The following is a 27,634-nucleotide window of genomic DNA, read 5'->3' on the forward strand; positions in this document are numbered from 1 at the left end:
TGCTGTGAAAGGACCCTGGAGGTGCTGGTGGAAGGGAATGTGAGCCTGCAGTACCCTGCAGCCAGGAGCGGCAGCCCTGTCCTGGGCATCCCACAAAGCAGCATCAGCTCCGAGCCTGGGGAAGGCTGCCCTGGAACAGAGACTGGGCACAGCCAGGGAATAAAGCAGGGATTTACTGAAAGGCCTTAGGGAACACCTTGGGCAGGACAGGGCCTGGCCAGGGCTGCACCCAGGGTGGACCCAAAATGGGCACAAAATGGACCCAAAATGGACAAATGGTCATGAGGTCTCACACTTTGATAAGTTTTGGTCCATTTGCATATTGGGGTTTAATTGTCCAATTCCAGCTCCAGGCTGGCAGGTCCCATCCTTCCTGTTCTTCCCTCCAGCCCACCTTTGTTTGTGCTTTGGGCTGAGAGCTGTCCTTGGTGTGCAGCAGGAAAAGGATTTGTTTTGTGTCCCTGCTGTGTGCAGAGCTCAGCAGCACTGACTGTGAGCTCAGAGCTGCACCCCTGGGCAGCACAGAGTCTGAAACACAGCAAAGATCAAACTCAGGGCATCAGGCTGCTCTAGAGGGGAGATTGTCCCACTCTGCTCTGCCCTGCTGTGGCCTCACCCTGAGCCCTGGGACCAGTTCTGGACCCCACAGTGTCAGAGATGAAGCTCAGGCAGTGCCAGAGGGCACAGAGTTGGGGAGGGCTCTGAGGGGGAGCCGTGGGAGGAGGGCACTGCCCAGCCTGCAGCAGAACCTGGGGGAGTTTTGTTTTGTCTTTCCACAGCCTGAGTGCCCTGTGAGGAGAAGGGAGGGCAGGCACTGAGCTCTCCTCTCTGGGACAGGCCCTGAGGCAATGCCAGGACTCTGTGGCAGGACAGGTTTAGGTGTGTATTTAAAAGGTTCCTCACCCCGAGGGCGGCTGGACTCTGGAACAGCTCCCAGGGAAAGGGTCACAAGCACCAAGCCTGACAGAGCTCAGTAAGTCTCTGGACAACACTAATAATATTTAACCTGCTGGAGACCAATGAGATTGAATTTATAAAATAGAAAATGTGATAAAATAAATAAAATATAACTAACCAGAGGTTCAGTTTGCCACTTTTGATTCAGTTGCCATTTCTGACAAAGTCAAAGGAAACCTTTTAGAGAGCACTGTCCTATCTCAAGTCTTTTACAGTTATTGGCTCAAATCAATATGCTTAAAAACACTACCTGTTAAATGTATAACAAGAGGAAAGTCTGCTCTTCCAGACTCTATTCAGCTGTTATGCAGCATGATGAAGTCAGCCTGTAGTTTAAAGAACTTAATATCCCTAATAATGTGATACAAGATAGCTGGGGAAAAAAACCTCTAATATTTTGCATTGCATTTATGTTTATAACTGGTATAACAGTTCTTTTAGTTATGCCTTTGCTACCCATTCCTGGTAAATTCCCCAAGGGAGATGGCACAAGATCCAGACGCTGAGGAAACACACTGGATGAATAAACACACCACAGAGCAAAGATCCTGTCTGAGAGCAAGAGAAATTGCAGTGTTTTCTCAGGGAAGTGGATATGACAGGCCAAAAAGGAAACTGTTCCCAGTTTGCTCTTATCATCTCCTTTAACACTGAACTACAGAAATTACATTTATCATTACATGGCAGTGGAAAAGCAGCAACAAAGATAAGAGCCTTCTTTCTGTGCTAGATAAATGAATGTACAAACAAAGTTGCAGGAAAGTCATGTTGCTTTTTTTGGGTTTTTTTCGAGAGCTTTCTGCAAGGAAAAGAGAAGTCTAATGGCACTTTGAACATAATGAAGAATGCTTTAAAATCTGTTAAATGGACTAATTTTTCAAATATGCAAAGTCAGCTGAACTCTGTGGCTGATCATTTTAATCGGTGCAGATGGGGGAAGTGGCTGCCCATGTGAGAAATGGGGTAGTTCAGGATCAAGCCCAGTCACCAGCAGTACACAATAAAACTGTATTGGAAAGCCTGAAACCTGCATCTTCACACACGTGCCAGCACACAAAATACTTCTGTAAAAGATGATCACAAATTTAAAATGTGTCATCAGTTATTTCAAGGCCAGAAAGCAATCCTAACGTTTACACAAGTTCTCTGCCAAAGCAGGTCTTTGGTGGTTTTCTGCTTGTTTTCTTTGTTTTTCTTTCATTATTTCATCTCGCTCTCCGTATGTAATGTGGAATCTCATTGTCTTCACTAGAGAAATCAGTAAATTGAAATTCTGGGAAATCTGTTTACTGTGGCATGTAATTAACTTTTCTAACAGAGAGGGAAACACATGCGGCATCAGTTTAACTTCAGAGGGAGGAATGGTATAGATATTTACCAAATCCAGTCAATATGATGCAAAAATAATTTCACACAGCTTTGTATTTGACTCCACCATAGCAAATGATTTAAATTACTTTCCCATGTCAAATAGTGAATAAATTTGTATAGAACTAGGTGTTTCAAAGAATTTGGAAAATGGTTTTGACTCTGAATTTGCAACAGGATGTGGTTCTTAGTCCTTTAGAGGTATTGAGCACTTACAGTACTTGAAACATTATTGAGGAGTGTGGGTGCACCGAAGGTAAATTAAATCCTGTTGTTCCTCTGGGACGCTGCACTTCAAAGAACTGTGCAGCTCAAGAGTCTCATCATGCAAACAAGCTCAATGACTGCAAGCAGCAGCAGCAGAGGCTGTCAGGCACTGGGAGCAGCTTCTCCTCTCCCTCCCTCCTTCCTCCCTCCTCTGTGCCCTGCTCCTCTGTGCCTGCCATCCCCTGCAGCTCCTCCTGCCTTTCTCTGCCATCCCGTGCAGCCCTGCCTGCCCTCCCTGCTGTTCCTCTCTGCCCTCTGTGTCCCTGCTGCTCCTGGACCACCACTGGCCCTCCTAAGAAGGAGCAGACCTTTCCACAGGCTCATCACTCATACAAGGCCACGTCCATGGCTCCAATGGGACTGCAGCCACCATTCCATGGGACTGCAGCCACCATTCCGTGGGACTGCAGCCACCATTCCATGGGACTGCAGCCACCATTCCATGGGACTGCAGCCACCATTCCATGGGACTGCAGCCACCATTCCGTGGGACTGCAGCCACCATTCTGTGGGACTGCAGCCACCACCCTGCCCAACAGGGGATCGGCTGTGTTCTGACTGTCACTTTAAACCAGTGTTTCTGTACTAGTGCCTTTAACGCTATTTTCCTATTAAACTGTAGCTCCAACTCGAAATCCTTCACAAGGTATTTGTGAATACATCTGTGGGGTTCACTCCTCCCACTGGTTTACCTTCCACTCAGCACAAGCAGATACCTAAAAACCTTTCCAGACTATACCAAATGGCTTCTACTCTGCTTAGTGTGTCTGCCTTCCAACATGAAACAGCCACAAACAAGCACCCTGAATCCACCCTCCCCCATCTCACAAGATTTAGGAGGAGAGCATAAGGTTGCTGCTCCCTCTGCTTAATAAATCAGATTTTCGTGGTCAGGAAGAAGGCTGATGAATAAACCTGCAAAAGTATTGCTGGTTACATATAAAGGATATCTCAATATTAGCAAAGCAGGCATTCACTGCATACACAATTGCACATGGCCAAAAGACGTTTCAATTATTTACATATAATTGTATAATACACAGTTCTCAGTATGTGGGGCTTTAGAATCCACAATTCATCAGCATTCACCATCTGAAGTTCTCAGAGTGATTTTAATTACATCAGATCATGGTTTACCTGGAAGGCAAGTACCTGTCCTTATTTTGCAGTAAGAGCACTCAGAGGAGAGCCCACACTGCCCAGCTTGGGATCCACATCTCAGCTGTGGCTCGTGTTCACTCTGAACCAAGAACTGTGTCTGTTCAGGGTAAACCAAGGCACAATTCATGTGCTCAGGAGCAGACAGTCTTCAGAAGAGAATTCTGCAAGGATCTGAAGTGAGGCTATGGTGCAGAAAGCCACACCCAGGCAGAGCAGACCACACCTGTCCCCATCACCCCGGACACATCTCCCCCCTCAGCAGGGCTCTTCCCACGGGTGCCTTGGCACTGCACTGCCACACTTTACTCAGGCAGGATTGGGGAAGGTGGATTTCATTGCATCCAGGGACTGCTGGACAGCCTTTCTGCCACCTTCACTTGTTCATGTTCTCCTTCTCTTTTTCCTCTTCTGGGAGCTCTTTCAGGTGGGCAGTGTGGGCAGGAGTTCCCTGGCCAAGCATTAGTGCACACCCCAGCACATCTCAGATCCTTTTTGGGATCACTGTGTCACAATCACATCATGGAAACAAAAAGGAGATAACAGTGCTGGACAATCCTACTGCTTCAGCCAAAGGAAAACAAACTTCCACATCAAGGCAAGAACAGGATTTTGGACCTTTACCTGTGCTCGAGCTCTCCATTACACTGAATTTGAAGAAACATCTCTTATTTTTGGTAATGCTAGATGGCGCTAAAGTTAAATGCCCGGATTTATAATAGACCTGATTTTTGTCTCTACATCTGTTTCCCTGGTTTTGGTCTTATGAAGATGAGAAATAAATGTCCCTGAAACAAACAAACAAACAAACAAACAAACCTCACCAGAAACCCACAGAAATCACATTGCATCTTTTAAATGGCCTACATGACTCTGTATTTACAGCACTGTATATGCTATGGAGAGACAGGAAAGAGAGATCCACACCTCCAGACGACAATCTGGAACTCACATTGACAGGAATGGCTTTGTAAGGAATTCCAGGGTTAATCACTTTGAAGATGAGTACTGAATCTTCAGCCTTTGTGATGGGAATATATAAAAGGACTTCTCCACTAACACTCTTCAGTCACATGAGCTGCAGCTCTCTGCTCTTCCTTTAACAGGGTTTAACTTCTCCCTGTGTTAACAGGGACTTGGATGCCCTTCAGCAATGTCTTTATGTTTTGTCCTGCCCTCCTTTATTTTTACAATTTTTATTATTTTTTAAAATGTGCCAGCTGGAACAGATTATTCATTGGGATTGTTTAAGCAACAGACATTTCTTTTTTCTTAACTCTTCAGACCTCAGGAATATTACATTGCTAAACTTATCATGAGTACAGAGATTTGCTTTAAATGTTAACAACACTTGACTTTGTGCTGGAGGAGTGCTAATTAAAGGAAAAACAAGAAGCATCTGTAAAATATTACATCATTCAGTAGAAAGATGAAAGATGTTACAGAATGTATGGAATGGGGCAATAGGTTTTATTCATCAGCAGTAACCTCAAATTTTGCTTCTTGTGGGCACAAAAGTACAGATGTAAGTATATTATATTTCTGAAAGTGCATTATGGTATTAAGTCTGTCTTGGTGTTTTAAGCTCTTTTCAGAACAAACTTATTCATTAGAACTGCAATAATAAAGGCAGCCATCAGATTCCTGCTTTACTTCAATACTATATTAACCCTAATACTTTAGCTAACCATAGAGAAATAAAACTTACCTTAAAAATCAAATCCTTCTTCCCATAACGGAGCTCTTTCAGCTGGGCCTGGATCTTTTTTGACTGAAAGTAAGGATAATCAAATCAGGTTTGTTTTTTTTATTTTTATTTTATATATCAAAAACCCATAGTGAACTGTGAGAACAGTAGACTCTAGATCCAATTTAAAATGCAGAATGCCCCCCTCCAAATCATTGTCAATTGGTTTTCCAGGTTCACAAGTTAAACCAACCAAAAATGCTGAGGAAAATGGGAATGGCACTCACCTACAGCCACTCCCGAGTCAGTTCCACAAGGAACAGCTGCTGGGCTCACACATGTGAGACAGGAGCTTTATTCACACTGCCCATGAAGCACAACTGAAGGCATCACCCTCCAAGTGAACAATCTCATTCTTACAAGCCAAAAGGCCCCACAGGCACACACAGGGCTTTACAGAGACCAGGTGGTATCTAAAGGAACTGGGTTCTCAGTCTGTAACCACGCCCTTGGAAACAGGCACAGCTCTGCTTATTTATATCAGTTTAGGATGATATTTATTTTATGTATTGCTAAATATAGCCTTAAAATAATTCCAAGTGATAGTCTAGATGTTATTTTATTCATTTAAACAAAATATAATAGAAATGGATTTTTTTGTACTAAACCCAGCTATCCAAGGAACATGATTTCACCATTTATCTAAGAATCCTCTCAAAATTATAATTTGTTTTTAATGAAATCCACAGTCCCGACTGATACTCAATAAACCTTCTTGTATTAATTAATGCCAAGAGTTTTGAAGGAATGGAGCAGAAGTCTGTTTCACATTTACTGAAAGAGCACTCCATAAACATAACATATTACAGAAGTAGTACATCTTCTATAAGAGCTGGCATTTTAGAGAGATTTTATCTCTTTCCAATCGATGCAGTCACAATTCAGTGACAGACTTTTGGGGGGGCTGAATGGATCTAATGCCAAAATTTTAGAACCTTCTTTAAATGTTTAAATAGTAAGGCCAGAATGGTTATGGTACTCTGTAAAACCTGAAACAAACAGCCAAGATCAGTTCAGCAGAATTCTTTGTTCTGTGATTTTATCTGCTGTTACTTCATCCGACAGCCCTGTCCTCTGACCTGGGCAATGCCATTACTCGAGCTATGGAATACATTCCACATCAGCTGAAGACCAATGAGAAAATCTTCACCAATTTCAATTGTTCTACGGGCTGTGTTTAATAAAATATACAGTTTCTGTCATATACAAGGTATCCAAACAGGCTGCAGAGGAATCTAAGAGTTGCCATTAAGGTAGAACTCATCTGTTAAACATGAGGCCTGTGATGAAATTAAGTCATAAAGCTAAATCCATTTAGTGCAGGTAAAAAGCACGTGCATGACCTGTAACTCTGTGATAAAATTTGGCTGCTCTGCAGATTTTCTGTGCTTCCAGGGAGAGGATCTCTGAGTAGAGTCAGACAGATCCATCCCCATTAAACACAGCCTCTAAAATACAGAGTCTGTGGCACTGCCCTGGCACTGTCCCTTCCTGTGCCCTGGAACCCCAATGCCTGCAGCTCTCTGCCCTCCTCTCTCCAAGGCCCTGAGTGCTTGGAGAAGAAAATCCAGCCCTGCAAAAGCTGCAGGAGCACAGGCAGGCTCCCAGTGCTGAACTGGAACAGGAATCACAAATCACTGTCTGTGTGTCTGTCTGCAGCAGCCTGAGGGAGCACAGGCAGGCTCCCAGTGCTGAACTGGAACAGGAATCACGAATCACTGTCTGTGTGTCTGTCTGCAGCAGCCTGAAGGAGCAGAGCAGGCTCCCAGTGCTGAACTGGAACAGGAATCACTGTCTGTGTGTCTGTCTGCAGCAGCCTGAGGGAGCACAGGCAGGCTCCCAGTGCTGAACTGGAACAGGAATCACTGTCTGTGTGCCTGTCTGCAGCAGCCTGAGGGAGCAGAGGGAGCAGGAACTCCCTGGCAGGCAACTGTACCCAAATTATTGGATATAATAACTGCAGGGATGCTGAGTTCACACGGTTCTTGTGCTTGATGAGCACAGCACTTAATGAAACCCACAAAATACGCTGTGGTTCTCCGCCTGGCACAACCTCACTGGCAAAATGACCACAAAAGAAGGATGCTCCTGCAGCATTTCTGTTTGTGCCAATGGTAACATGCTTAATAGCTGCAAATTTGCCAGGATGATCAATGGAGTAAGAGATCCTCCCACTTTAAATATACTGACAAGCTGCTGTCTTGACTATTACCTAATTTATGTTTAATTTTCTGAAGATCTCTGACTGCCAGGGCTTCTTTACGGTAATAAAATTAAATTATCCCTAGGCTCCATCCTTAGATGCAAACATTAAAAGAGACATAAGCAAAGATCTTCAGGTTAATTACAAAGACATTATGCAGCGAGGTGTGGGGTTTGACCATGGGGGATGCCAGGTGCCCACCAAAGCCACTCCATCACCTCCCTCCTCAGCTGGCCAGGGAACAGAAAATACAGCAGAAGGTTCATGAGTTAAGGACAGAGAGAGGGTGCTCACCAATTAACAGAAATTATATATGAAAAAAACCAGACTGAAGCAATATGAGTCAATCAGATTCACATGTAAGAGCTTTTTTAAATGAAAAGTTAAATTAAGGGAGTGCTCCCACAAGTGCAGGTATCCTCCATCGAGGAATTTGCCAAAATAGGCTTTTGGATCATGGACTGTCCATCTCACCTCAGCAGAGGGGACATTTCTTTCCCTCAGGTTCATAAAGGGACCCTTTTCCCTTGAAATAATGACACATTCTGGGAATCAATAATAACAGACCTTTCCTGTCTCCAGGTTAATCTCAAAACAGGCCTGTCACAATTCCTGTCTCAGTGCAGACACGGAGATCATGGAAATGAAATTTGGTTTATGTATGTTATAGATGTTTATACCTACAGAGTCACAGGCATGCCCAGGTGATTTTATTTGTCTAAAACCTGAGTTTGCAACTTGCCTTCTAACAGCTTTGAGCTGCTTCTTGTAAAGTCCCAGAAATGAGATGGGATGAGAGCACTTCAGGAACACTCACCATATAAATATGAAACATATTCTGTATTCTGATATCTATATTTATATTCTTGTGTGTATGTATAACACACCAGAACCTCAGTACAAAAGACTTTTATGCAAACAACTTCTGGGTATAAGAGATTTAGAAGAGAGCAGAATCTTCCTTACCTCCTCTGCGTGAATACCACAAAGCTTGTTTCCTGACAAGAGCTTGTTTTTGAGGCTTTTGTTCTGAGAGTGGGACAAAAAAACCCCAGAACAGCTCATTAGTAAGTGAAATCAAGGGACCTTTAACTATTTGATGATACTGGTTTTATTTTATACATTGACACCATCTTCAAGCCACCAGCAAAGATATAAATAAGACAAGAGAGATTAATCAAGGCACAGCATCCTCTTACAGAATTCTAAAAGGCATTTATATTAAAATTTGTTTGAAGAGGAACAGGACTGCCCACAGAAACCCTTTCAGAACACTGGCAACCACAGCAATTGAGATTTAATATGCTGAGGTACAAAAGGGCAGAACAAACCCTCTAATCCCTGCCTGGTGTCAACTTCATAGCTCTATGTAATTTTCTGTAAATTATTTTAACAACTGAGTAATAGGGCCAAGGTCTCATCACTTCACCTTGATGATCAAAAACAATGAGTACTTTTGCTGAATTTCATAATTTAAAACTGTAAGTAATCAAAACCAGTAGGAAGTTACTTGATACAGCATTTTGCCAACTCAATAAGGCTTTTCATGCAGGAGTTTTAAATGTATTTCTTGTCATTTTCAGGGAAAATGACAAAACTTATTCCTCATAATAATTATTTTTCCACTTCCTCACTCATATTATCCCATAACTGAGAGGCAAAGGTAAAGATTTCTCTGCAGTGTGAACATCTTTTAAAACTGGTCAAAACCCCAAGTATTCAATAAGCAGATCTACAACGGCTGAACATCATATGCTGAACACTAAGAAGAAACTGAAATAATACAAACCCAACTATTCCCGTGTTAATGAACTGTAAATACACCAATAGAAACAGCACCCAGCACGTTTCAGGAATGTCTGTTCATTAGTGAATAGCAATTGCAGCTTTCCTGTACATTGTGCACAAGAACAAGCTGTCATCAGAGCAAAAAATGTAATTCCACCCTGTTCAAATTTAGGTCCACATCCCACTGAAACACTGGAAGCTTTAATTCCAAAATTAGAAGCTTTGAGTTTCTCTTGAAAAAAAGCCCTATTTTGTTAAAGCAAATGCAAAGAAACTGGTTTCATTTGAAACCTTATTTTCATGACTCCAAAATAAGGAGGAGAAATGACACAATCCCACATTTCCCTGTTGCTGGCCACCATGCAGCACCACACACTCCTACAGAAACAATCCATTTTCCAGCTGTTTGACAGGGATGCCACAGTTCTGACACAACAGAGAGGAATGAGGGTGTTATGTGAATGAGACAACCCAACAATGCAGATTCTGTCCTGCAAAACGTGACTGGCAAAGAGCTGGGTGTTGCTGCAGTGTCACAGTCAGTTACTGATTTTCCTTCTTTGTTTGAAAATTTATGTTGTAATTCCCCAAAGAGCAATATCCCATTGCCCTGACCACTACAACTAGCTCTGAGAAAAGGGAACTGTACAGCAGATACAGGATGAACAAAGGTAAACAGAATGAAAATCAGCCATGAAGCACCTGCCTCATCTACTGCTCACCAGGGCACACCTGAAGAACTGTGCTGCACTTGTGAGCACCAAGGGAAGGTGTTCCAACACATCTGAATGGTTCACATGGAGATCAGCATCACCTTTGGGATGGAGGTGAAGCAGATGTGCCAAAGGCACTGTTTCATTAGGGACCTGCACTTAATTAACCCAGATATCCAGTCATCCCTTTGGTTTGACCAACTCCTCATCCTCCAGTTCCTATGGACTGGTGATGGTTGGTTCAGTAGCTCTTTGTCCATATTTCAGAACTAAAGTAAGAATGAACTGTGATCAGTGCATTTTTTTAAAAATTCTGAATTAAAATCATCTTTCCTCTTCTGAAAGCAATCTGTTCAGGTACATATTCTGGAAGAATGTGTCCCTTTTGTTAGAAAGGGGTTATTCAAAGTCAGATTACCTGATCAGTGAAATCTTACATTTACAGAGGCCCATTCATTCAGTACAGAAGTTCTGACTCTTAAGACTTATATGGATTGAAGATTATGCTCATTTTCCTATTAAGCATCCCTCAAAGAGCAACAACAAAAAATTAATTAGAATTTTACACAGTTCCTATTTCAAATTCTTCATTTATCGTTAAGTACTTTAATGAAAAAGACCTGGGACACTTCAAACTGAAATTGAAAGAATTAAGTATCTTTGAATATATCTTTAGTAGCCAATTTAAAATTTATATGGAGTAATTATTTAAATTAGGAAGGGCCTTCTAGACTTAGTTAAAATATCATTATACTCAAATTAAATAGGTATTTTAATGTATTTGAACATCTTAGAAAATTTGTAGCAAAAGATAAAAGCTGGAGTATTTGCATGCAGTCATATCATTAAGCCAAGTTCCTGCTGTACCTAATTCTTACTTTATGAAATATTTTTCTCATTTGCACCATTTGCACCAGTAGTTCCAGTGCATTCCTAAATTCAGGGGCAAAAAACTCATGTCAGTGTTCACCTGTAAGATGAAGGTGGCACTGTTATCCAGTTCTCTCAGGGGTAGGCAGAAGAAAACAAGGCTGAGGAGAAGAACACATCCACGAGAAGGCAGAGCAGGATCTGTGCTGAACAGAGCTGTGGCTGGGCTGAGCCTGGGCAGGGCACAGCCACAGCTCCAGCTCTGCACACGCTGCCCAGCAGGGCACAACCTGGGCAGGGCACAGCCACAGCTCCAGCTCTGCACACGCTGCCCAGCAGCCACGGGGCAGCAGCAGAGTTTGGGGTGTGTGGCACAGCCCTGGGCACAGGCACTGAGCACACCCCCTCCCCTGCACACACCAGCCCAGCTGGGAGCCCCACAGTCCGGGAAGGCGACATCCCCGTGGGACACAGGGGGAGGAGCTGAGGGTGTCACAAACCACCCAACACCCTCCAGGGCCCCAGAGCCATTCCTGAGGACACTGCACAGCATGGAACAGCTCCAGAGTCTGCTGCATGGGGCACTGACAAACCTGCCCTCCCAGGGAATTCCCACCTGGCCCAAACATCCATAAATCCACTGCACTCTGTGTGTGGTGGGACCCTCAACACCAGGACAACAGAGGAAGAGGATCAATGGAACGCTGCTGGGATCTACAGTGGTGAGATCTTCTATTAACCTGTCCCCCTCTGCCACTCTCCTCCTCTCCTCTCCCTTTTTCTGTTTCTTGCCATCTCTCTCTCTTTACCTCACATTCACAGTTAAATCAAATCCATACTGTTGTCTTGGCCATGTGGTCTCATCTGCACCTTAATTTGGGCAGAGGCATCTCTCTGACAGTTCCCACACTGGATTGTCACAGCCCACAGAAGTCACAACTCCTCAAGACAACTTGCTGAACCTGTTAACGTGTTCTTCCCAGAGCTCCTGTACTGGAAATAAAAAGCTTTCTGCCCCAGTCCCTGGGCTGAAAATTGCCTTTCTGTGCCCTGTGCTCTCCTGCACTCCCTGACAGCTGCTGCACCCAGCTGAAGGCTGCTGCATCTGTTTGTATCTCCACTGGCAGAGCTGAGTGGCACTGGGGACGGGCTGGGAGAGCAGCACTAGAGAGGAAATCATTGTTACAGGCACAGCAGAGCTCAGGATTGCAAGATGCACAATCTGGCAGCACAAAATGAGGGTGAATGCAGTGTTCAAGGGAACAAGAGCAGCTATGAAGGAAGCATTTTCATCTTCTGTCTCTGAATATCTGTATGCAGATTATCCTTTCAAAACCTACACATAAATATACAGCACATCCAATTTTGAGGTTTTTAAAAGCCATGTGTTTGGAGGCAGGACCTAAATAACAGAATATTTCCTCAAAGTCATATAATTCAGTCAAATGTCAAAAAGATTATGTGTTTACTTTTAGGGAACTAAAAACATGGTATAAAAGTTTAATAGAAAGCTATTAGGCAGATACAGCTTTTGGTTGCCTTTCCACATAGTAGCTGATATTTGGTGCCAAAAGAAAGATTCCTTTCAAAGCAGATTTTCTAAAATGTGCTACAAATATGGTAAATATTAGAGAAGTCTACTGACCTGCCTAAGCAAATGACTAGGAGTCATTCAGTTTGAATGTTGATTAATGAAGCATTTATTTGTGTTTAGTATAGAATTTTTTAAGGCCTGGTCAATAGGATGAGACTGATAGAATTTATCAGAGTTTACAGGCTCAACTGCAAAGCATCCCATGATAACAGGTGAGGAAAGAAAGCAAGGCATTTCTGACTGGAGATGAAGACAAGGGAGAGCTTGGCCTAATGAACATGACAGCTCAAAAAGACATTTCCCCTGTGGTGGGTTAGAACAGAGCTCCCAACGCACAGCCCAGAGAGACTCTGCCCACAGCTCACCCCAGCACCTCCTTCCCTCCCATTTCCACCCCAGTGAGACTCTGCCTACAGCTCACCCCAGCACCTCCTTCCCTCCCAGTTCCACCCCAGGGAGACTCTCCCCACAGCTCACCCCAGCACCTCCTTCCCTCCCATTTCCACCCCAGATTCTCCCCACAGCTCACCCCAGCACCTCCTTCCCTCCCAGTTCCACTCCAGAGAGACTCTGCCCACAGCTCACCCCAGCACCTGCTTCCCTCCCAGTTCCACTCCAGAGAGGAGCTGGGAACTGGAGGCACAAAGGTGAAAATTACAAGCTGAGGTAAGAACAATTTACTAGAAACAACAATGAGATAAGAAAATGAATATCAACAATATTAACAACAAAAGGTATAAGAAAAGCCACTTCCACTGAAAATAAACCAGTACCAGCCCATTTCAGTCACCCTGCTTTTCTCTCTCCAACAGAACCAGAAATGAGAGAGTCCCCTGCTCCTGCCCCTGGCAAGGGATGCAGGATGATATCAAAGAGCATCATGGCCTGGCCATGCCCCTCCTGACTGCTGTGAAAAATCAATCCTGTTCTATCCAAAACTAGGACATATTTATGACTTGAAAAGTAATATACACATTTTTTCAGACTGACCATATATACACACTCTCAGAGACCAAAGAAACCAGAGATCCCTGTTTAAAAGACAGCTTTAAGGAGATCAAGTTTTCATGTGCACAGACTCAGAATAGTTTAGAAAAGCAAAAGACCAAAGCAGATGAAGACAAGAAGCCTGACTGGCAGGAGAAGAGGACATGGTATGAATAAAATATTTTCAAGTGCACAGTTCTCTGCAAAATAAAGAAATGGAAAGGGAAACTACATCCTGACTTAGGCAAATTGTTTGGAGAGAATAGGGTAAGGGGGAAAAGAAATATAATGCTACTCAAATATTTTGTGTTGCTATTACAAGACCAAATTTCATAATAAATTCAGTTTGATACCAAAAAAGATTATTTAAAACATGTCTTATTTTTTAATTTGAAATTTTGGGATCAATATTCATGGCATACAAAGCTTAAAACATTTTAGGAGTTTGAGGGGTTTTTTAAAATATTATTAGTTATCTCAGTTCTGAGATGGCATTTCCTTTCTTCTCCTCTTGTTATTTATTTTTAAAGCAAGCAATAACAACATGAACAAAGTTTCCCTGCGTGTCAATAATCTACAGAACCCCTTTCTGAAAAAGCAGCACAAGTTAGAGGTGTGCTATCCACCTAAGCACCACTAGCAGCGAGTCAGCCATGGCATTCAATAAAACACCAATTCCAAATGCACACACTGTTGTTTGTTTTTCTGTTCAGAGCATTTCCCTGGTGCCTTTTTGCCTACTACAATAGCAAGCTTTACATCTGTAGCCAACCCACCCCTTCTCCCAGTACAGAATCTGAACTGAGATGACAATCAAATATTCCTCTTACCTCGTTTTGGAGGTCTCGGATGATTCTGCTCTTCCTTTCCATTTCAGTCTTCAAAAAGTTAATCTACAATTTTAAAGAAATGTTGAGTGGTAGTTGTTGAGATGTAATTGTAAACACTATTGGTTTTATGCTTTTAAAAGTTTTGGAAAAAACTAACCACCAAACCAAAAAATTTTGCTTATATAGCAAATGGGTATAGGCCACAGTCAAGTATTTGCTAAATCTCCCAACATTTAGCATACTTACTGGAAAATTTCTAATCAAAAGAAGAAAATTACTGTATGTAAATAGGCTTAATTTTGTTCTGTACCAGTAGATGTAGTGTTTGTTTTTCACAAGGTAGTTCAATGTGATTGTCAAAGAACTGAGGATTTTTAAAACAATGTTGACTGATTTTCTAACAAAAGTATTTTTCCCCTCTAAGAACAAATCTATCAGAGCAGGTTTCTAACACAGTTATTTTATTTGAATGCTTCAGTGTTGGTCCTCATTAGGTAAAGACCTTGCTTCTCCTCAGACCCACCTGTGGAATAAAGTGTGTTACACACAAAAACATTCAAATAAGGTCTTCAGATCCCACCTAAGTCAATGGCTTGACTTGGAAAGTAGAAATTCCAGTCACAAGGCTTAAGACTGAATTTAATCAAACACAGGTTAAAAAATTATTTTTACAAATCAGTTTTTTCAGGACTGAGCTTTACTCACAGCTAATGGAATACAATGGGAGGAAGGAGGATGGAATTACAAACAACCAGGATTAAAAGAAAACACTTCTGTTTCTTTGAAGGAAGATGCCTTTGAAAAGTTCAGTGAGCAAAATACTCATCCCCATTTACCTCATGTCCCGTGCTGTTGATACAAAACTTGACCCAAGTTCATGAGTATGCTAACCTCCATTAAAGAGTGTTCCCTTTCTTAGACCTATCTCTGAGGAATATGAATATTCCTTCAAGGCATTCCCCTTCTAGCTATGAATATACATGAAATAATTAAAGAGATGTGATACCAACATTATTACATCTACATAGCTTGGATCTTTTAGGGAAGAGACATTTAAGACACCCCAGCACTATACACTTATCCAGTAATCTATGTTAGTTGCATTTTGTTAATTACTGTTCACATACACATGCATCTTACATTACTGATGCTGACATCTTACATAGTGCAAACACAGTGTTTTAGCTCAGCTGAATAAAAAAAGTAAAAACTAAAGAATATTTTTACATCACTTCCTTTTTTTCAAATACAATAGAAATATCATTTAGGAACTCATTAATTTTTGCCTTAATATAGTAACAGCATTTTAAGGGTCTTCTAGTAAGCCTCTAACAAATCAAGAGCCACTTAGTCACAAAGTGCAGATATGGAGCATTACAAAGGAAGGATTTATATGATTTGTCTACTGGAACCAACAGAGGGGTAACTTTATTTTTGCATTTAAGTGTATCCACGTGTACAGCTTCATGCTTTCAGGCAGATCAGTCTGTACCACACCATCTGCATGATGCCTTTAGTAAGCCTCAAGGACAAGACATAACATAATTCTCAGGAAGAGTAAAAATCCTACTTTCTGTCATCAAATCCTGATAGTATAACAAGCAAGAATAGACATTTATACCCAGCTCTAAATTAATAGTGAAAAATAACATTCACCTCTTTGCATGTGTTGTCTGCCTTTAATTGCTATCTGGCTGCAATTATGACAACACATAATGAAAATACATTGTCCTGAGGCTGAGCTTTGCAGTACTGAGCAAGGACACTGCTTTCATATCCTGGAGACAGAGATCCAAGATCCTCAGAGCTGTGTGGATTCAGAGCTCATTATGTTTATTAAAGACAACAGCTTCCATTCCTTTACTCACAGCAGTTGGTGACCTTGAAATGTTTAAATTCAATTTTCCCCATCAAAATGGAGAATGCTTCAGCAAACGGCAGTGATCTAATTCTAGGAGTCAGACAAGAGCAATTACTCATGAGAGGAGGGAAAAATTCCAGTATAACATCAGCACTGCACAGCCAGGACTGGCTGTGAGCACATTCCCTCACCTCCAGACTCCCTGTACCTTGCTCAGGACTAAATGAGCAGCTAAGGTGTGACGGAAATTCATTCATTAGCACCTGATTATTTGGGCCATACCTAGAAACCCTGACATGCTCACTGTGTTCGTTCTCCTGGTCTAATTGTCAAGTTATGGTGTAAAAATTGACTTCAAAAGACAGAGAGAACTGTCTAGGCTATTATGTAAAACACAGAAAATATTCTTTCCTTTGGGCAAAAAATGTTCTACAGAGTGCTAAATACTTCTAAAAGCAAAGCTAAATAGACTTTCACCTGTTAGTATTTCTAAGATGAATAGAACTTCTAAGCTGCAAGTTAAGAGTTTGATTAGTAAATGAAATTTTTGTCAAAGGAACATTTAGGACTTAATAAACAGTCATAAAAGCTTTTACTAGAAAAAAAATCGTTTTGAAGGGAAAAGAAGATCAGGTCTTTTTGCTAAAAATCTTCCTGGTATGGGGAGAACACTGAATCAAATTCCCCAGATTCTGTTAGTCTTTTATTTCTAGAAAAAACCTACTGATTTAAAAATACCCATATTGTTTACAGTTTCTTTTGGTAAGTCATACATAAAGTGTTACTTAATTCTCATTTCTCATAATGAATACTGAGCAAAAAAAGGAAATTACACAGACCTATTTTCCCCTTTACTTTGACAGACAGTGCTGTAACTGTATTGCCAAACAACCATTAGTATATCTTCTTTAAAACTGCTAGCTTGCTATAAAATACCAATGGAATAAAGCAGAAAAGGTACACTGAACTTACTCTACTTAGCCAAACTATTTTTGAGTATTTCCTGATCTTCTCCCTCATCCAGAGCCAGCCAGCTCTTTATATAAACTTCAGCTGCAGTTAATGGGAAGTAAGTTTGAAACTTGCTAAAAATGTAACTATTTCTTAACATGCAGACAGTGAGCATGAAGCACAGCCAAGCCAAGAGTCTGTGTCCCAAAGGCCCTCAGAGCTTTTTAACTTAATGAGGATACACAGGATCAATACTTGTTATATTTATTCAAATTCACTAAAAAACCCCAAACAAACACAGCAAGACACTTTCAAGCTACATGTGCCATTTGCTCTGTGCCTTTTTGTTAACAAAAGTGAAAATTAGTCCATGATCTCCAACTCTGTTGCTAGAAGAAGTGGCTCCACTACACTTTTAGAGATAATAGCTTGACATTACTAATATTTTTTTCACTGCACAAAAACTTAACACAAATTGCTTTGGTACTCGATGCTAAATGCAGAACAAGAAACTTTGTCAACCTTCAAAGATTGTTAAAGAGGAGCTCAGGTTATTGGGAATGACGTCTTACATATTTTATATGCACATTGTATAACTAAACCCAGTATGGTCCTTCTGAAGTGTTTTTAGATACAAAGTAATCTACAGTTCTAGTGTGAGACCATCTGTAGAGAAGCCCTCTCACAGCCGAAGTCTTTCTGGAAGACTGGATTTGACCTTGAATTTGCAATGCAGGACCAGCCTAAAATTTAAACCATCCTTACCATAACTGGTGTTTCTCTGCACATTTTATCATCCCAGACAAAACAGCTGAAACAACAGGCATAAAAGTATCTGAGATGTGCCATGAGTTCTCTGGAAAGACCTGTCCCAAGCCAGCTGCTGCTGCTCTTTGTTGGTGCTGCAGGTACAGGGCACAGCCAGTGAGGCAGAGCTCACCGAGATCCCCGGGCCAGCCTCAGTGTCACTTTTGCTCCAGGGACTGCAATGTCCTCAAGGGACAGCAATGTCCCCACACGTCCTTTCACTGCCCTCAGGCCAGGCAGAGCTCACTGAGATCCCCAGGCCAGCCTCAGTGTCACTTTTGCTCCAGGGACAGCAATGTCCTCAAGGGACAGCAATGTCCCCACACGTCCTTTCACTGCCCTCAGGCCAGGCAGAGCTCACTGAGATCCCCTCAGTGTCACTTTTGCTCCAGGGACAGCAATGTCCTCAAGGGACAGCAATGTCCCCACATGTCCTTTCACTGCCCTCAGGCCAGGCAGAGCTCACTGAGATCCCCTCAGTGTCACTACTGCTCCAAGGACAGCAATGGCCCCACACGTCCTTTCCCTTCCCTCAAGCCTGAGCTGCTGCTTCTCCCTCTCAAGGTTGTTTCCACGTCCACCAGCCAGAGCTGGGACCCACCAAGGCTGCAGCAGCTGCTCACAGCAGCAACTTCTCTGCTGCCCTCAGTTCTGGGCTTCTCCAGTCCTAAAGGGTCAGAAAATGGACATGCAAGCATAGCAACACTGATATCTCTGTTTCTGATGAATCTTTTGTGCAATGCTGGTGAAAAGCCTTGCCACACGTTGCACAAGAAGACATGAATGTAAAATTCATGTACAGCTGTTGTGTCTGCTTTGTTCTTTTGTTTTGGTGAGAGTCCTTGGGTAACTGACTGGTTATTTTTCATTTAATTTGACTTAATTAATGTGAATTAATACTTACACTTATACATTGACCTAATAAAGAACACCTTCAGGCAGGTGTTACCTGTTGAATTTATACAGCCAATTGACAAAAGCACTGTACTATGCCTCCTTGTCGAGTGCAGAAAAGAAATATGTATTTCCACTCTTTCCCTGCCACCAGTGCTTTAACAGTCTTTGTGAAATGTAATTCTACTTTCATTTACTCTGATGAAAATCAAGATTCCTTCACCAAGTCCTATAATATACAATGCATTTAAATTGGATTAAAAGCAAGTTTCACAATTAATTAAATTAGAATTAAATTGAAGCTCCCATCCTCTCGCTAGTCCTATATTAAAATACTTGGACCTTCTTTCATAGATTTCACATTGTTTTTGGAAAAACATGGAACACACAGAGAAACCAGTTCTAAAACAACCTTGTCTGTCAGTAATACTATCTGTCTCCATTTCTATTGCAATTTTCGTCTGAGGATCCTGAGGCACTTGTTAAATATTCATGCAGTCTCTCTGTGCTGTTGAGCTTCACTATGTACATTGTACTGAGGCATAAAGAAGTAAATGTCACCAAGCAAGGACACAGTTCTGATTTCCTTGGCACTACCAGCAAGTTCAATGTGTTCTTAGTGCAAGCACTGGAATGCAGCTGGGACACTCAGGCTCTTTAACCTCTGCCCCCACTCCATGCCAGGCTCTGTTCCACACTCACAGGAGCTGCTCCTGTTCTACTCCAGGTGAAATTTTGCCCACAGCCAACAGCAGATGTTGTTTTGTGTAGAACAAATCCTGTGCTCTCCAAAGTGCTGGAGTGGGACTGGCTGTACACAAGGCACTGTTACTCAAATACAAAAAAGCACTATACAACAAACACAAACAAATCCATTCACTACATGTGAGATTTACGTAACCCACACCTGAATTAGTCTTGCCTATCAAAATCTAACTGAGAGATTCAGTAACTAAATATGTTTTCCACCTTCCATTTGTAGAACCAGAATTCATTGTGCTGATAAAGTCAACAGGAATGCATTCAATGCACCTGAAAAATGTCACCTTCCAACCAGTGTGTTCTGAGTGCTCACCAGAGACACCCAGATCCTCATTTGTGTCTCATTTCAGCATTGAAGGAGGTGACTCCCCCCACTCTGCTCCTGTGAAACCCCACTAAGATAAGAGTGCACAGTGCATTTTCAAAAATCAGATTAACTGAAAGAAATCTGCCAAAGGAATAGTTTGGTCCTATCTGTCCAATCCATGCTATTTCTGATTAGAAGGTAGCAAAACATGCATTCCCACAATTTGTTCACCAAGGCCACGTACACATCACAGTCAGACGAAATAAGGCATTGTAAATACTTGGTGAATTTAATAATTACATTTAAACCTCTGTCTTGGACAAACCCTTGTGTTGTAACCCTGGAAGACAGCAAAATCTTAGTAAATAAATCAGTAGTTATCCAATATGAAATATAAAATAGATCTATAAACATTTGTAGCAGGTTGTTTTCAAGTCCAGTATTCAAATCATAAAACACTTAAGGTTTGAAGGAACTCTGGAGATTTTCTAGTCAACTTATGCTCAGTTGTGTGGATGTTATAGGAATATTACTAACCAACACAGTAATATACTTTCATCTTAGCAAACATCATTCTACCTTTTTTCCCCCCCTACAGTAGCAAAATGTGTCTACTTATGCTCCAAAACATTACATTGCTACACGAGAGTCTAAACAACTGTGCAGTTTGTCCAGAAACAGAATTTCAATACAGCATGAAATCTTAATGGGGCTTAAAAACACTTTCTATAGTGATAATCAGTTCTACTGTGGTCAAAGTCAGACACTCTACTATTTATTTTGTTTCTGAAAATGCACAGTAATTCCTAAAAAGCCAATGGATGTGTGACAGTGTGCATTGGCATAGATGAGACATGAGGGTCCATAAAGGTCACACACCAGGGAGAGGCCTTGGCCTGAATTTCCTGTCTGAAGTCTCCAGAAGTGCATAAACACTCCTCAGTTCCACAGAAATAAGGGAAGATGGGGATCTGAATACTTTAGAACATTCAATTTTTTCCAGCTCCTTTCTTCTGAAGCTTGCAGATTACTAACATGTTTGTGAAATTCCTTCTTTTTTTACAAAGTTTTTGAGCTAATAAATTCTCAAGGCAAGATGAAGCAACAACAGAAAAACAACAAGAACAAGGAAAGAAAGAGAATCACTCACGGTGGCCTGCTGCTTCTCTGCTTTCTCAGCTGCCTCATTGAGCTGCTTCTGAAAGGCTTCCTGGAGAGATTTCATCTCCCTGTTTATTGAAAACACAGAACACCAACTTCAACACAGGTTTCCATTAGGAAATAATTCTTCAGACTGAAAAGAATGGACCTTTAATTATTCAGAGTAGCAGACAGATGTACTTTGTGTAAGAGTCTCACACATAAAACCACAGTGACTCCATGCAGGACAGTTCCAAAGCAAAGCAGAAATGATCTATGATGCAAACTGGCCACTCTTGACATGCACTGAAGGGCTGCTGTGCAGAACATCTGCCAGGGCAGAATTGCAAACTGAAATAATTGGCACCAAAAAGTGAGGAAAGCAGGCAAGGGAAAAAGCACTGACATGGAGATGTGCTATTATCAGTAAGAACTGGTTTGTATCTGCTTGAAAATAAACAAACAAATCATGCTCTGATAAAACTCAACCTCATATGGCCCTTGCTAGAGACAAGCAACAAAAAGTTCAGTAGGAGATTCTGGCACAAAAAGAAAAAACCCAGGCTAAGTGCTTGGATTGGGCTTTATTTGAATCAAGTGAATCCCTTTGCATTACTGATTCAGCCAGAGTTTTTCTCCAAATTGGAATTTTCTACCCACAGCATGACACACTTTGGAGTTGTAGCAAAGCAGAAAAACGAAATATTTCATAACAGCTCCAGAGTTTTTGGAGGGTTGCTGCTTGTATGGACAAACTCTCCAAGAAGATCAAGCCAAAACTGGATTTACACACAGGAGCAGATAATAATTTAGCCCTGTGAAAACTAAACTGAATGGAAACCACTTAATTTTAAAAGAACTTGCTACCTGCTGGGTCACGTTTGAAATATGCAATAAAATCTTCTTTTAGCAGACTCCCTTTTCCCACCTGCAACTAAGATCTATTTACTGAACAGTCCATTCATGCTTTTAATCAATTAATGTCTCAATTTCATCAAGGCAAGTTGCACAACAACCCAACCACCACAGAACTGCATTCATGATGAAGGATTTTGTCTGTGGAAGGAAATCTGTGATGCAGAGATGCACGAGATGTAAGTATTTAAACAGGACATCAGCTAAAGTCCTGCCTTTATAATTCAATATATCTGCCTGCAATACCTGAAAGACTGTCATGTATCACAGTAAAAATAAGAAATCCTACTGGTATTGTATTGAGGACCTTATGTACTGGGTATTTAAGTCATGAAGGTGATTTTCTCACCAGGTTTCTGTGTTGCAACACAATTTCATTTGTACTTCCAATGGAAGATGGCCATGGAATTTAATTATCGCATTTTTAACAATGAAGCAACTATGAACTTAAAGTTTCTTACTAAACATTTTTCCTAGGGAATAATATGAAGTATAGATGTACTCATTTTATACTGTTTTTCCAGCAAAAGTGGTCACTGTATCAGTTATGTTTTCTTGCTATTAAAATTGTATTGATGTTGCTCTTTGCTGGTCTGAATTCCAAGAGTTAAGAGACACAGAATGATGAGACCTCCTTGCAATGAAGCACCAGGGAAATTCAGACTAAGCACTGGCTGGGAACTTGCATTCCCAGCCACGGGAACTGAGTTTTTAAGTGCTCAATGAATAATATGAAATTAATACTTCTCTCTCCTCCTACCTCCCTTCATCACAAATATCCAGTGCAAGTATTCCTGCTTGCACACTGACTAGTGATTTTGAGTGTCTACCCACACAAACATTTAATTAAGAGATTTGAATAAAAGTCATCATCTCCAAACTTTGAAGTACACAAGTGTCTAAATATCTATTTTCTAAATATTCTGAATTTCTTTTTTAAGGAATAGCTCATGACTAAATCTTCCTTTAAAATTCAAAACTCCTTTCTTTAGCAGATATCTCACCACACCATTTTAATACATCTTCCTGTAATATGTCCCGTATCAGCAAATCCATGATTTGTTTCAAAAATAGTATTTCCTGCCTTTATTTCACTGCTACCATCAGCAGACTCTGGAATACAGCAGGGTTTATCTATACAGTAAAAGGAAAGGTGGAATTTGCTGGTTTTTAGTCAGGAAATAGAAAGAGAAGGAAGGAAGGGAGAGTCTTACCTTTGGTTTTGGCCCAGTTCCAGAAGTTTCTGCACATCATTTTTGGTTGATGCTTCATCATTTTTTAAAGACTTATAGCAAAAAAACAAAAACAAAACCAACTCTATTAAAGAGATTCCTTTTATTATTAATCTGTGAAAGTGTTTGGCCCTCGTTCATGAAATGGTCCTGGTGAACTGCAGACATCACCCCTTAAGAGAACTGCAAGAACAGTCTGACTTTTCTTTCACTGGCACTCAAACACAGTTAACTGGACACAGCTGGGTATTTTTCAAATACTAAATGAGAGATAAACACAATAAGCAGATTTAGAACCAGAAAAATGACTAAAAGCATTAGAATTTTATGACCAAGTAAGTGTGTATATAAGAAGATAAGACCACAGCTCTTTGCCCTGTCAGGATCTCTGAAGTGTTAAGTCTAAAACATTTCACAGTGTGATTTTGCTGAATACCACCTTCAACTGTGCTACATTCTAAAATAAATTTGCTACAAGGAGAAGCATAGTTCTCTAAAAAGTAAGAAAAAGCCTACAATAACAGTGATAAAGCACTCAAAAAACCCCCAAATTAAACTCAGCTCCCAAACCAAAAACCCCAAGGATCCAAGAGTTAATTAATTAAAACCAGAGAGGTCTGGAACATAAGACAGGGTAACATAATAATATAATACAGCACAGTACTGATATACACCAGTGGTGTTCTCCTGTGAACAGACAGTGCTGCTGCTCCTTTTATTTTTCCCAGCTAGCTGACATCAATGAAGATTAAAATGCATTGCCAGAAAAATCATTTCCTTTAGAATGGCATGAGATACAGAGACCAACCTCAACTGCTAAGGAGCCCAAATGTTTGCACCAGACTAAGAGACCCTGCTAGGAAAGACTGGGCTGCCTCAGCTGAATATCTGCACCTCAAACCCAGGCAGCATTTCCATCTCCTTTTATATCTGCACCTCAACTCCAGGCAGCATTTCCATCTCCTTTTATATCTGTACCTCAAACCCAGGCAGCATTTCCATCTCCTTTTATATCTGCACCTCAACTCCAGGCAGCATTTCCATCTCCTTTTATATCTGCACCTCAACTCCAGGCAGCATTTCCATCTCCTTTTATATCTGCACCTCAACTCCAGGCAGCACTTCCATCTCCTTTTATATCTGCACCCCAAATCCAGGCAGCATTTCCATCTCCTTTTATATCTGCACCTCAACTCCAGGCAGCACTTCCATCTCCTTTTATATCTGCACCCCAAATCCAGGCAGCATTTCCATCTCCTTTTATATCTGCACCTCAACTCCAGGCAGCATTTCCATCTCCTTTTATATCTGCACCCCAAATCCAGGCAGCATTTCCATCTCCTTTTATATCTGCACCTCAACTCCAGGCAGCACTTCCATCTCCTTTTATATCTGCACCCCAAATCCAGGCAGCATTTCCACCTCCTTTTATATCTGTACCTCAAACCCAGGCAGCATTTCCATCTCCTTTTATATCTGCACCTCAAACCCAGGCAGCATTTCCATCTCCTTTTATATCTGCACCTCAAACCCAGGCAGCATTTCCATCTCCTGTTCCCTCTGAGGAGCTGATTGGGGTTCAGAGTTCATGGCTGCCCTTTCAGCCTGACCATGACACCCAAACTGAGCTGCAGAGAGGTCTCAGCTCTCCCTGCAGGCTCACCCAGCAGAGTTTGTGAGCTGAGCTGGTAGAGCAGTGCCTGAGTGAAGCCAGCAAGGTTTGGCAGCTGAGCTGGTAGAGCAGTGCCTGAGTGAAGCCAGGCTGTGCAGATGGGAGTCACAAAGGCAAACCCAGCCCCTAAAGGAAGCTGAGTGTCTGAATTCAGCAGCCAAGATCAGCCTGCTGCAGAAAAGAACACCCTCTGCAGCAGCTGCCAGCACAAATGTGTGTCAGCTCCAGCAATGCTTGCCTTCTTCTTGTCCTTCCCCTCCTTTTCCTGTATTCCAATTCATATTTTCTTGATTTTTACCAAGTTGACAAAGGCCCCAACACATTAGGATGAAATTTTCCATGAAACCATCAGGTTTATATTAAGAAGAAGATCAACAAAACAAACAAAGTAACAATTATTCACATATTTAATGATTTTTTAAAAAAGAAACACATTTTTTGGTACTTAAAAGACACCAATAAGAAAATGTTGAGGTAAGTAAGTAATGTGTAGAAACTGAGACAGAGTCTGACCTGGAGGTTCACTTTAATTCCCTGAAGTTCCTTAGAGGTCTTTAACAGCTCCTGAAGAATGGTGCTCCTTTCCTTAAAGACTTCTTTCAGCTGCCTCTCCAGTTCTTCATAGCCCTGTCTGAAACAAAGAATAGAAGCATGAGATCATCCCAAAACAGGAGCCAATGCGTCTGAAAACACATCTTAGTTCATCCTGGCTCCTGAATAACCAAAGTTTAGTCTCACGTGCCTTTGATGAGCATCCTTAAAGTTTCACACCAGTCAGTTTTCCACATCAGCACGCCCACAGTCTGAAGCTGTGTTATTGTATGAAAAGCACAGGGTATTGTCTGAAGGGAATGCTCAATTAACAAAATATAAATACTCTCACCACAGCATAGTAACACTCACTTCACATCTGAAAACACATCCGGTAAAAAACATATCTTTACCAATACAGAAATTTTGTCTGAATTTAACTCACAAGATGATTTCCTCAATTCAGAAAAACTGCAACATGTAAACCAACTGAACCAGATGTTAGAAGATTTAACCAGAGTAACTCCACTGAAGCTGGAGAAGATTCAGGATGCAAGAACAGCTCATCCTTATCCAGGTACCTGTCAGAAGGAAGCATTTGGGTCTTTAGGGGGGCTGGCATCGTCCTTCACCATGCAGAAAAAAGAGAAGTATCACTACTCTGTTAATGAGCAGTTGTACTTTGTTTTTTCACTGTCACCCACTGGTATTCATTTCTCATTGGCAATAAAGGGATTCCCAAAGCCCTTCTCTTTGGAGGAAACTCCTTGCAGAGCATTTTCTCCTAAAATTGGTCTCCAAACTGAGACACTCCTTCAGCAAAGACCCAACAGTTTATTTTTAAGCTCCTCTTTTTAAAAAACTTTCTGTGCCCTAATTGTAATTACTAGGTCAGGGCATTCTACTGCAAATTCTAGGAAAACTAGGTAATTTGATAAAAGGATAACAAATTGTAACAAATACTGCTCACAAAACACCCTTGCAGAGTGCATTATCACCTAGGGGTTTATAAAGAAATCTTCTGAAGGTATTCTTGGTAGTGGAAGTGGGCACATGAATCTGATTTATAGTTAAGTGAGAAAAAGGTTAAACATAATCCTAAATCAACATATGTGGAAGTTGAAGATAAGAATCTTTAAAACTGTAGAATAACCAAATGAGATGGAAATAATCTGTAACACAACAGAGCATTGCAATGCTGATTCTCCTGTCTTTCTGAGTAGGAAGATTCTAAGTCTAGAAAATCTGTGAAATGTTTTATTAATCAAACCCCCAAATGATCAGGTTATCTAGATAAAGTACACTACATACAATTATAGCACATAGACATATATGTAATGTACTACAATAGTATCCAACCCGAGTTTCAAGTCCTTTAACCTGATTCCATTTCATTCTGCTGTAACTATTACATTTGGGAAAAGCCACACAAGCATTAAGCTGAGGAGCAGATATTCCTCTACTGAGATCCAGCCTTTGTCAGATACCACCACTCTTCATAATGACACTTGCATTATGTATTTGGTATTTGGGCATGACCTGAACATTGTGTTTCAGACTAGGGTGGGGGAGAGGGGAAGTGGGGACAGGGAAAAAATCTCCCCACTTGCAAATTCCTGTCAATCCAATCCACAGGATATTCCACTTCTGCTCATCCTGGCCTTGCACAGAAGAACCCCTTTGTCCTTCCTTCATTTTCCTTTCTTAGAATATGCTGGCATTTTGAATTCAGCATGATCATCTTTACAGTTTTAAATACAGTTTTAATTACAAAAATAATTATTTTGAGAGATCTGGCTGACTTTTGTACTAGCTACAAATAATTCTTTCAACTTTTCTGTTTGCAATTCTGAAAGGAAAGACAAATTCCAGTAATAATCCTGGTCCACCATTATTGAAGGGATACCTACACAAGAATAAATGCATAGACATTTGAAAATATTACAAATAGTGAACAGAAAAAATGGAACTACACAAAATTTTTCTGTACTTTTGAGCATCACTACATAAATTTGTGTGCCACCACAAAATTAAGAGCTTCCAGAAACATGACCTGACTGAAAAAAGATTGATTTCAAGG

General features: G+C 41.2%; 1 protein-coding gene and 1 long non-coding RNA gene across 7 annotated transcripts in view; one reads left to right on the plus strand and one right to left on the minus strand.

Moving 5' to 3' along the window:
* The window catches only part of LUZP2 (leucine zipper protein 2), a 76,321-nt gene that overhangs the window by 8,963 nt on the left and 39,724 nt on the right, over positions 1 to 27,634 (minus strand). For 5 of the 6 annotated variants that reach the window (XM_063397590.1, XM_063397593.1, XM_063397588.1 and 2 more), the window contains exons 3-8: positions 25,537 to 25,654; positions 23,334 to 23,404; positions 21,215 to 21,293; positions 14,483 to 14,545; positions 8,667 to 8,729; positions 5,459 to 5,521 (exon numbers count right to left, since the gene is read on the minus strand). In XM_063397590.1, coding sequence (XP_063253660.1) covers positions 5,459 to 5,521; positions 8,667 to 8,729; positions 14,483 to 14,545; positions 21,215 to 21,293; positions 23,334 to 23,404; positions 25,537 to 25,654 — 457 coding nt within the window. The remainder of the gene's footprint in view (positions 1 to 5,458; positions 5,522 to 8,666; positions 8,730 to 14,482; positions 14,546 to 21,214; positions 21,294 to 23,333; positions 23,405 to 25,536; positions 25,655 to 27,634) is intronic. The other variant, XM_063397594.1, reaches the window with a different exon arrangement.
* On the plus strand, positions 11,382 to 26,131 carry LOC134550788 (uncharacterized). The gene is made up of 3 exons (XR_010080438.1): positions 11,382 to 11,793; positions 22,204 to 22,298; positions 26,021 to 26,131. It is a non-coding gene; the product is annotated as an uncharacterized LOC134550788 (long non-coding RNA).

This window comes from Prinia subflava, chromosome 5 (assembly GCF_021018805.1).
Source record: "Prinia subflava isolate CZ2003 ecotype Zambia chromosome 5, Cam_Psub_1.2, whole genome shotgun sequence".
Taxonomy (NCBI): Eukaryota; Metazoa; Chordata; class Aves; order Passeriformes; family Cisticolidae; genus Prinia; species Prinia subflava.